Genomic DNA, 11,912 nt, shown 5'->3' on the forward strand with positions numbered 1-11,912 from the left:
ACCTCCGCTCCGTCCATCCAGTCCTTCCGCCCGGTGTCCCAATGAGTGTCTCTGATGAAGTGTTCCCCTGCCGAGCCTCTTAAGTCCCATAAAACTATTACAATGTCTCCAGACAGAGAGAAATCCAGTCAAGTAGACCCTGGGTTATGACTAATTTGGAGGATGTAAATCCACTTCCCAAACATTCTCCCTCCAGGGCTGAGCTTTAATACACTCTGTCTGCAACAAGGGCAAAGGGCCAGGTTAATGTGCAGATGTTCTCTGGCAGGTTGGGGGAAAAAGGGTCAAGGGTGAAGCATAGGATAGAGGGGAAAAATGTAATCAAATAATGATGTTAATGATGACATTTTGACTGTGGGGATGGGAAGAGCAGCATATAAGGAAAGACAGTAATATCTGTGGAGAGTTGTTTGCATCAGAGAGTCTTCCCTTAGATCCATTTTCTCACTCTTTGCCTTAGCTCTAGTATTTTAATACAATTTCTACCCAGCCCCAATCCAAATTATCTGTTTTCAAAAATGTCTTTATGCATAATGCATTACGCAGTGCTAGAAAAATCATAACAATTTGGTATAACTCGCTTACCATCTTGCTAGTGGCAGTTGGTTTTATTGCTCTCAAATAAAACCTGATTGGCTCTTGTGTTGGTCTTGACTAGCCTACAGCTCTACAGTTTGATCCAACATCTCATCCTTTTCATTGCACACTGAAGGTCCCCAGTTTTAAAACAAAAGGCCTCACTTTAACACATGAACTCTGTCGGCGCGGTTTAGAAACAGATCTCTGTAATTGGACACAATGGAGAATGAAAAAAAAACAACAAGGTGATTGTAGCACCGGAGAGACTCCAGTGCCTTCCAACACTCGAGGCCTTTTAGCAACATATGAGGCCTTTTTCTCTACATGTTGACTTCAAACACAATCTTTCACACAGACAGAAAAAGGCCTTGACAGCAAAAAAACTCTGTTTAACAGAGAGAGACGTGAGAGAGAGAGAGAGAGAGATAAAAGAAGTGAAGACGAAAGAATGGAGTGAAGAGGAAGATAGACGGGGAGTAGCAGAGGGCTTCTCATTAGAGAATCTCTTGTAAGTGAGAGTTTTGAAATGACAGCGGATTTATGGGAGAGCATAATCCGTCTGCGCTATGCCACCGCTCTGATACCTCCCGTGCCACTGGGGGTGGGGTGGGGGGGGGGTCTGCTTTCCAAGAGGCAGCATTTATCTGCTGCCGAGGGAGAGCTGCAGATGGGCACAGGCTTGAATATAAACAGCAAATACAGATAGAACTACTGGGAAGCCTCTCCAATTGTTAAAATTCACATTGTATATCATGTGCATGTAAATATAATATGTATTTAAACCCAATAATCCTTATCCACTACTGTGCTGACAAGTTTAAGATAACAGCTGTAGAAATAAGTAATAAATAATGACCTCAAAAATATCTTTGATGTTTCTGTACTGCAATTCCTCTACTATACTGATAAATGTGCAATAAGCCCATAACAGGCAAATATATTGGCTGATTTAAAGGTCCCATATTGTAAAAAATGATTTTAATCTCTTTCTTTATTATAAAGCAGGTTGATATGCTATATAAATACTGTGAAAGTATCAAAATGTTCAATTCTCAGAGAAATGCACATTATCAGAAACTGTGACTTGAAAACGAGCCGTCAGGACTTCTGTACGGTTGTGATGTCATAACTATTCTATATATAGGTAGAAAGTGCCTCTACGGTGCTGTTAGTCATTCTCCAAGTGTAATGATGGTGCAGAGACACCAAGGGAGCAGATGTGGAAGACCCAGAAACACTGACCAATCAGAGCAGGGGGGGGGGGGGGCTTAAAAAGACAGTGCTGTCAGTACGAGAAAATTAATATGTTTTTTGAACATTAGAGCATGTCACTTGTTCTAGTAGAAACCCGGTATGAACCTAAAAAGGGCATAATATGGGACCTTTAATGGTGTAGCTCTAGTCCCAATATAATAGTTTTACCTGCCAGCCAATCAGTATCTTCTGTGGTGACAGAATAAGTGTGATAATGCACTTTGAAGCATCCCAATAATTATGGGCTTAGCAGAGAAAATGCCACTCTGCTTTTACATATTATATCCCCAAACTAGTGCCTCCTGAATTATGTTCTTAACAGATCTGAATTACCATAGAATAGAGGGGGCAATGCAGGAAGGAATGTGGCATTCAGAAATATTTTATTTGTGTAGAGGTCAGAGTAAATAGGTGTCTAAGCAATTGCTCGTTTGAGGAGCTCAAACAAAAAAACGAAACCAAAGTAAGTTGCAGTAGCCGTTTTTTTTTTAGCTAGACGACTTTAACCAGTGTAGTTGCAAAACACAGATGGCATCTGATCAATACTGACATTTTGTCTGAAACATTATAGAGAGGCTGAGAATATATGGGTTTAGTCAACAATGATGTTGACTAAACCTGAGGAAGAGTGTTATTTTGTAAGTGTTTTTTTTTGCTGCATAAAGTATACAGTAGTTGCTGGTTGTGTTCATTTTTTTTAACATGATGCTCTAAACTGATTTATAGCAAGCATCAGCAAATAAAGCTGTCATTACTGGCTTCCAGTCTCCTTTATTATAGGATTTTATGGGCCTGCTTAGAAGCCATAATTCCCACTGCTTGTGAGTGCACCGTGTATGCAAGGAATTTTTAGTAGCAAAACTCTGAATTAAGTCATTTTTTATAGCTGTGTGAATGCTTGACAACAAATAAACAAACATGCAGTCAATGAAAATGGTTGCATTATTATGAATACATCATTATTGTATTATACTGGATGCGTTTCGCTGAATTTCAATATTAGAGGTGACAGACTGAGTCATGGGGAGTGGGGCTTCACTCCCACTGGGTTGGAGCTAAAGCTAAGTTGGATGGTGATGATGGGAGAGGCCGGCAAGAACAGAATGAGGGAGGAAAGAGGAGGGGGCAACACAGACAGACATAAGCAAGGAAGACAGACAGAAAGGGAGCAGAATAGGAGCATGTCAAGTTGCCCGGAGGGAGGTGCGATTCCCGCATGCAACAAAGTAGTCACCTCAAACAGCGTTTTAATAAGGCTGCATGGGGAGGATAAAAAATAAATTTATGACATTGATGTATTGGTCTGTCGTGCAGCTCCTTACACAGCCTATTTTGCTAAAAAAAGAAAAAAAAAAGAACAGTTTATCAACAAAGATACAGTTTTTGGACTGGGGCGTCAATTTATTAAACCCTGAGGTAGGCTCTTAAGGTAGACTTGAAACCATCATTTAACATGTTTTCATATTTAAGTCTGAGGAGTAAAAGTACCTCGCACCTTGCAGAATATGGCCCTCATAATAAACTGGATCTCACTGTACAGTCTATGCTCGCCACTAATGAGCGCTTTTTCCAAGTGCTTCTAAATAGATTTCCAAGCTATATGGTGAGCACCCATACATAGCCATGTAACTTAATTGATGTCCCTTGCATTTTGTGGGTGCAGTCTAGCTTGAAATTACATGTTTCTGGTTTTCTCCCTTTGGTGCGTTCAACCTCAACCTCTCTCTCTCTCTCCCCACAAACACACACACACACACACACTCACACACACACAGCACGTGGCTAGCTGGTGCTGCCCGTTAACGCCGGTGGTTTAGTGAAAGGGAAATGATACATGACAGGTCGCTTACGCACCAAATCTATCTCCGCACGCACGCACGCACGCACGCACACTCCACCCCCCTCCTCCATCTGCGCTCGACGCATTTACTCCGTCACGCGTATCTTGAGTTCACTTCAACCTGTGACAGTGAGCAGAGAGGGCTTATTGTTTTCGTTCCGCCGCGGATAACAAATGGCACACATCATCACACAAATCAAAACGACCGGCTGCACGTCTAAACCAAGAGGATTTGGTTCCCTCTGTCACAAGTGTTTTATTGTGAAAGGTTCCCCATGACTTCTCTGCACGACTCCTCCTGACCCTTATTCTAGGAGCGCATTTCCGCCTCTACACGTTGTTGTTAACTCTCTATGACGTTTCTTTTATGCTTTTCAAAGCTGTGAAATTTCACGTCCCATAATGAGAAAATGCACATGAAGGGAGAATAAAAAGAAATATTTGGAAATATTCTATTTAGTTCCAGTCACTCATTTTGACAATAACCATAAAAGTCAACAATATTCCTAAGTAAAGGTGGTAAATATTATTTGCGGGAAAAGATGAAGCGCAAAGAGTTACTCACCGTTCAAGTCGTTCCCGTCTGCGCGAAGAAGTGTGCTGGACTGAAAGCGCAGGTCTGTGGATGCGCGTCTCTCCTCTTCAATGTCTTTCCCCTCTGTCCCTCCGTCACGGATGCTGCTGGAATGAAACACACATCAAGTCAGATGCTGCGAGCCAATGGGAAACAACACATGAATCCTCCATTTAGAAACTCCAACTGCTGGTGAATCTCACGGGCAAGACTCATGATCAACACTCCCGTCTACCTCTGTCACAGGCGTGTGTGTGGAGGGGAGGGGAGGGGAAGAGGGGGCGACTTCCACACATCCTCTCTCCTCCCTGTTGTTTCTCTCTCGCTGCTCTCCACGTTGGAAACACTTTGGGGGAACAATATGATTCCTGTTGTAGGGTTTAAATGTGTCTACCCCAGGGATTGGTCAGCTACAAAGAAAAGTGAGGTTAAAATATACAGTGCCACAGAGATAATAAGCTTCTTGCATTGCACTGTATCCAGATATCTTTGCACCAATAGTCAAAGTGGCAAGTTTATTTCTTCTTCCAGTAAATTAGTCAAACGTGGGTCTCCAATTGAGGTTATCGAGTTGTTTGTGTTTTTCAAAAAAGACCTCCTTTGGAAAATTCATATTTCATAAGAAGCTATCCAGACTTATCCATAATTCAGAAACGTCTGCCTCTGGGTGTAGGTGGGTGGGGCAGAAGGGTGGTAGCAGGCTGGACAGGGCACCCTGGGGAGCCCAGTCACACCACCAGACTGTGACAAAAACAAAACGCTCTGTGACCAAAGAGATGATGGGCTTGTTGCCAGGGAAGACAGGGGATCCAACCCTGACTAAAAAGCAGCAGGCGCTGACAGGCTTATGGAGGCTGGCAGCGGCTGATGTGGACAGTCTGAGAGCTCCATGCTCCAACACCATCACCAATCCTTGAAGTTTTCAAATAAATAGCCCTAGAAATACACAACCCCTGTTCAAAATGATGCAAATAATTTTAAAACTTTCACAAGCTTAAATAAGATACTTCAACTTTTATTTTTTTTTCCAGACAAACCCCGCAAAACACGAACACAAACAATGAACCAAACCTAACAGTGCGGTGCTCAGGCTCTCTGAAGAAAACTATTATATAATTACAATCAGATGTCTGCACAGGAGACCCTGAGGTTAATGCCCCACTAAAACTATGCAGAACTGGGTCAAAGAAAAAAAGAAAAGGTGTGACGTACACCAAACACTAAAAATGTGCATCTCCAACCATACAAAGCGGCTCTATTAGTGTGTAAAGTAAACTGAGAAAAAATTAAGTGCACTTACTGAAAAGAATATACATAAAAGAATCAGTGTTCACTCATGCAATGACAGTAAAATACTTTGTGCAAAATCACCTGTGACTAGATTAAAACGGAGAGAAATAACCAGTATAAAATGAACCATGTACAGTGAATGTATTTTTTCCCAAAGAAAAGGAGAGCACCAATCATGTCCTTCATTGTCAAAGGGAATTAAAACTGCTTTCCGCTGCTTTTTTCCCAAATACAAGTTGATTGCTGAGTAATGGGGGGGAGAAAAGAATTGATGCCGTGATTGTCCTCGAGTGTTAACCCCTGGAACAGTTTGAAAAACGCCAGTCACATGACGGGGTGGTTTAGAAACGCAACATGCAGATGATCTGTGTGCCGCAACATGGAACTCAACTTGAAAAGTCTGGTGTTTCAGCAAGACAAGAAATCAGTGATACTGATGAGGCTCTGTTGTTCCGTTAGCGCCTCAATTGACACCCAATTAAATAGAATAGAGCACAAAATAAATGTGGGTGCTTGAAATAAATGGAATGTCCTATTGTAGCAGACAAGTTAATTCAATTTCTTAATCAGGAGCAATACACCTGGGCTGGATTAAAGTAACATTTTACTCAAATGCTGAAACAACCAGATTGCTGTCAAGACATTGTATATATATATATATTTATATATATATATATATATATATATATATATATATATATAAATATATATATAAATATATATATAAATGCACCTTTTATGTACAGAGAGCCCTTACAGAGGCTAAAAAAGCCATACCAACCAACCAAACACTTAAAATAATCCCAAAAATAAATAATAAAACATAAAATATAAATAGGCACGATAAGGTGATCTTAAAAGTCTTTTACATATTTTCTTTGGAATAACTAACAAAGGAAAACAAACAAAAAAAAAGAATGAGGAATGTGAGCTGAATTTATCAGCTGATATAGTGAGGGTGCTCTGCTCTTCCCGTGAGAGTGTCACTGTGATCCATGTGGCGGTTAAAAGCGGTTTGACCACACGACAGTGGTCCCCTGCCACCAGTCGTGGTCAAAGTGATTGTGATCAAAGTACAGTAAAAGTGGAGAGCTCCTGCAGTCTGGTGTTAAAATTGGTCTCAAAAACTGAGGGAAAGGAGGAGAGAGGAGGTGATTCGGGAAACAGTGAGAGGTGCTGAGTTGTTTCCAGCCGTCCGGAACATCAAGATGTCATCCTGTCGGCATTTGACTCACTGTAGCCACTGTAACGTGCATCTGGGGAGCAGAAGACACATCACAAGCTTAGAATGGTTCCCTCCCTTAACCCATCCACAGTGATATTAAATATAAGACTCAAGGCAAGTGCACCCGAATTAAGAGTCAGGAGGTAGGCTGGGGTGATGGATGAGTCAAACGCCAGACTCTCACCCAGGTAACTGTAGTTACGTTATATACGCATTTCTTAACCTGACCCACAATCTTTTCCTAACCCTAACCAAGTGATTTTGTTACCTAAACATAACCATGTAGTTTTGTATACATTCACGATGTTACCAACGTGTTCTCTGTGTTTAAAACAGTGACCGTAGTGGAGTGTCATGTGTTTAATGCACAGAGCAAAGTCATTGTGAAATACTATAAAGTATTTGCACCGATTCATCACTTTATGATAGATACCCACTGTACCCCATGTATGACAGCACTCTTAGTGAAGTAGTGTTTTTACCTGGCAGGGGGCTCAATCGATGCGGACTACAGCACAGTCATCATAGTTTGGACTCCACAGTCCACAAAGCTCTGCAAACAGACATAACGTAACAAACAGTGTTGTGAGAACAATCTCAGAGATGAGATAAAAGGCTGCCACAAAACAAGCTCGCAAAAAAAACAACCTATACTTCAATTGCCACGAATTGTCAAATTCGCAAAATCAACTGAATTTACTAAAATAACTAATTTTTGATTCACAGTCCATTCTTCAGGATGTGAACACAGTGGCCAGTTAACACCATCTAGTGGCCTGGACGAACATTGCAGGTTGTGGACAGTTTGTTGCCACAAATGCTATTGAAAAATAAATACACAAAATAATACACAAATAAAACATTCAACTTAACCGTGTAGGTTTTGAACATCTCCATCAGTGTTTTTCATCCCACTGGATTCAAATTGAGAAGTGATTTGCGTTGCTTTGAAACTGATTTATAGGGACTTCTGCTCCTATCCCCACTAATAGTAGAGTCACCTGATTGACAGGCCTTGTCCTCTGGTCTGTCATCCAGTGAGGTGGAGTGTACTGCGTGTTGGGGGAGAGGGGTCAGCGGTGAAACAGAGAGCAACAGACAAATCCAGACTCGGCGGTGGAGCATGGGGTAGGCAGAGACAGGTGGATCTAAGCCAGGCTGAACCCTTCATCTCGTATGCAGGAGCATATGTGCAGTACCTTTGGGACCCTGAATTGGATTCTGTTGACTAATTAGTGCCTGCGTGTGCGTGCGCGCATACCTGGTAGGCATAGGCGTTCTGTGCGTAGTTCATCGGCATCTGTGGGATCATGACCCCTCCAAAGTTGGAGTAAGAGTACGGCTGCAAAGAGAGCCAGTAGGAACACTTTAAACCACAGGCAACAGATAGGCATGTTTATACTAAGCAGATGTTAAAATACATATTGAATATCTTGAAAAAGACTGACTTTTAAATTTATATACCTCCGTCAGCGCCTTAATCACCCACCTGGACTAAATCGGATCTGGAAATTCTTGCCCATTCTCTGTGCACATATTCATGGTATAGTATTTATAGAATGTATACATTGTTTCGTTATAGTATTCTTTTAGTATCAGTATGTATATTATACCCATACTACATATCATATATTGTGTTATATATTGCATGTACATATACATACACATTAGTATTTTATTTGACCATCATCCTGCCACTGCACCTTACTATTCATTTATCTTGCTTTATCTTGTGTTTATGTCTAAGTGCCCATGTCCCATTCTGTGTTTTTACTTATACCCAGATATTTTTTATTTTATCTTATTTTTATCTATTGTACTGTATCATATTCAGTTGTACCATATTGCTACAACAAAATAATTTCCCTTCTGGGATGAATACAGTAATTATCTATCTACCAATCTATCTATCTATAATTGCTTATGTTTTTGACAGTTAGTATTGTCTGAATAATTCACCAACTTGGATATTATTAGCAACGATATTAATCATGCCACAGCCAACTTTATTTTTTCTCACTTTTCGGATAAATTGAAAAATAAATTGATAGATTGCTCTCCACCGTGCACCTCTATTCTTGGCTGTGATAATGAGCCAACCTCTCCTCAAAGAAAATAAGGTTCATTTCTTTGTACAAACTGTAACTGAGAGACTAGAAAGGTGTGTGAGACCGCATTACTAAAGCCACACATACAGTGTGTTTACTTGGCTTGACAACTTGAAATGAGGTCCGCTATGTGCATCTGTGTTACCTGATTGTAGGGGCTGCCTCCATTGAGGATGGGTGAAGGTTGTGCCATACCCCCTCCCATGGGCGAGCAGCAGGCACAGTAGAAGTACTGAGTGGGGCTCATCCAGGGAGCCGGGCCAACCAGACGGGATGGCATGGACCCTAGATGAAGAAAAAAATGACAACTGCATGAAACATACGTTTAGTGGCAAGATCATATCAACCAAACATCCAATGAAGCTCTCTGAACTGGATCAGAATACATACGAGAGTTCCTTTCTTTCATGATGGCAGGGCCCAGCTTGAGTTTCCGTCCCTTAAAACTGATCTGTTGCTGTGGTGAAAAATATGATAAGGAAATATTACTCTCTCAGTTAGACGTGAAATGTAATAAAATGACAGTTCCACGAATAGACAACCACTCACCTCAATGATTGATTGAATGTTGACATCTTCGCTGAAGTAAACAAACCCGTACCTAGGAATAAAAAACACACACTGATTAAATAAAAATATGGGGAAACCAACAAATCAAGTTCAAACCAAGAAATGAAATAAGCTAATTAATATTCATAAAACTAATATGCAAATAATCACTCCCCCGGTTCACACCCACACACTTTCACAGTTAATTGACAACTACAGAGAACATACTCTTTGCAGAGGAAAATTCATGACTCAAAACTATTTCTGTACTCATGCTTAACCATACATTGAAAACGTAATATATAAAAATATACTGTTTTTTTATTTTTACAATAACAGTTAACTAAAAAAATGATATACAAGGAGACATCCAGTATTGTAAAATGTAGCACCTACACCTGATGGTCTCCAAAGAAGCAACACTCACCCTTTGCAGACCCCTCCACGGTACGTGATAATTTTTACTTCCTTAACAGCACCATATCTCGAAAAGAAGTCCTGCATTTCATTTTCATCCACCTGGTAGTTAAACATATTTTCAAAGTGAAAAAAAATGGTCTTTAGTTGCTATACTCTACCGCCTCCACTCCATTTAGTACTGTAGAAGAAAAGATAAGCAAAAGCAGCACCCTTGTTTCAAGTACACAAAAAAGAGGTTTCTAACCTTTTTATCCAGTACACCTATTTAGTGTATATAGTGCAATCACAGAGATTATTTAAGTGCAGATATACTTGTTTTCCATTCAGTTTTACCAGGTGGTTTATATATGAACTGAATGCATCTGCTCTTACCTTCATGTCAATCCCACCAACAAAGAGGGCATTTGGAGTGAGTTTGCCCTCCGGTAGAATGTAGCCATTAGACAACTTATGGGAAGGTGACGTCTGGGTGCCATTTCTTGGCTTGTGGATATCCTTACAGTAAAACAGCATTTGGTTAACTGAGTTGCGTGATAGAAAATACCAAAAAAAAACTGCAAATTCATACTTTTTTTTAGGGTCAATGAATGCTCACGGTAAAGTAACGTTAACGTTTTAAATACCTACAAAAGAGACTGCATGACTTGAGCATGTTTTGCGCTGGAATGAGCTAACGTGACACCTGATGACTCGCCAATTGTAACGTCAACCATTGCATTTGGGTTTGATATTTGACGTCAGCGTAAACCCAGTTAACTTGTGGATTTTCAGCGGTAATGCTAACATTAACCGAATAAGTACCGACTTCATGGTCTAAAAATCAATGTTTTTTGACTCCACATTTGTCAACACGTTTTATATTCCTGTGTTGTAAATTAACCTTGAACACAACGTTCCCTGAAATACCGACAGATATATTAAAGTGGTAGCCTGGCGTCGCATTGTTATGCTAATTTAGCCGTTAACACGTCTATCTTAAAATGGCTTCAACGAACAAACCCTTGATGCGTGTAACGGTGGAGCAGCTACAAAGTTTAAAGAAAATACCACTGACAAAAAAGTTAACGTGATAGACCAAGTTAATGTTAGTTGTTGCTAGCTAATGTTAAATACAGATTATGCTAACTGTGCTAGTCCCAGCTAATGACGGCTACCAGTTGCTTGTGCGCCTTTTTCTGTCCTAGGGGTCGCACAACATCTCACGTTAGCTAGCTAACACACTCGCTTTTAATTAAAATGAATGCACGAATGCATTCAATTAAAGCCGAACGACTGCGTGGATTGGTTATACTGTTTATGCTTAAAATGAGTTGCTGAAACTTACCATATTTAAAATAATTAAAACGAATAAATTAGCCAGACAAACTCCAAAGCAAAACGCGGCGCTTCTTCTGCCCGACAACGGCCACCGAAACCACGCCCACTCCACATGACTAATGCAGCGTCCTATCAAATGTTAGATATGTAGATATAACGTTCAATTTGAGCGAATTAGCTGTGTTCTCGGACCTTATTCACTTTACACATGTCTCACAAAAACTGCAATAAAAAACTCCTGTCTTGCGCAATCATGCACATGGTAATCCCCACAGTAGTTCTCGCTGGGAAATTTCCCTGAGGGTCTTTTAAACCAGACCGCAACTTTGCTTCTTGTAATTGTAGGCCAATATACTGTTGTTGATCATTTATTCCACAAAACCACCTGTGAAATTTAATTTAAATTTAAGATCGAAGTGTTTGCTACAGATACCCCCAATATTTCTCTCACTCTCGTTGCTCTTGCTGCACTTGCTTCCTTCTCTCGTGCAGTGAGTGCATGCACATCAAATAATCATGAAACAACAATAATTCACAATTGTTTCCTTACTGGTAACTGTGTTATGGTTTTAAGCATTAGTGAAATTCATTTTAAATGTAGAGCGGGTTGCAAAACCACCAGAAAAGGGCAAGGGGTGTTTTGTAACTATCACGTGACTAAATTAAACGTGCCATATTGCATTTTTGTTGAATTTCTGCAGATATAGAAATCTGAATTTCGTGGGCCATATAAATAAACTTATGGTGGTCCTGACC

General features: G+C 40.4%; 1 protein-coding gene across 1 annotated transcript; it reads right to left on the bottom strand.

The window, feature by feature from the left end:
* Nucleotides 1-7,270: 7,270 nt before the first annotated feature.
* On the bottom strand, nt 7,271-10,352 carry dazl (deleted in azoospermia-like; the record flags this gene model as incomplete). The annotated part of the gene is made up of 8 exons (XM_083926011.1): nt 7,271-7,315; nt 7,764-7,814; nt 8,024-8,104; nt 9,016-9,155; nt 9,261-9,327; nt 9,420-9,471; nt 9,847-9,938; nt 10,212-10,352. 8 exons carry the CDS (start codon nt 10,350-10,352, stop codon nt 7,271-7,273), a joined length of 669 nt encoding a protein of 222 aa, XP_083782137.1.
* Between the last annotated feature and the right edge of the window lie 1,560 nt (nt 10,353-11,912).

This window comes from Echiichthys vipera (assembly GCF_963691815.1).
Source record: "Echiichthys vipera genome assembly, chromosome: 13".
In the NCBI taxonomy this organism is placed as follows: Eukaryota; Metazoa; Chordata; class Actinopteri; order Perciformes; family Trachinidae; genus Echiichthys; species Echiichthys vipera.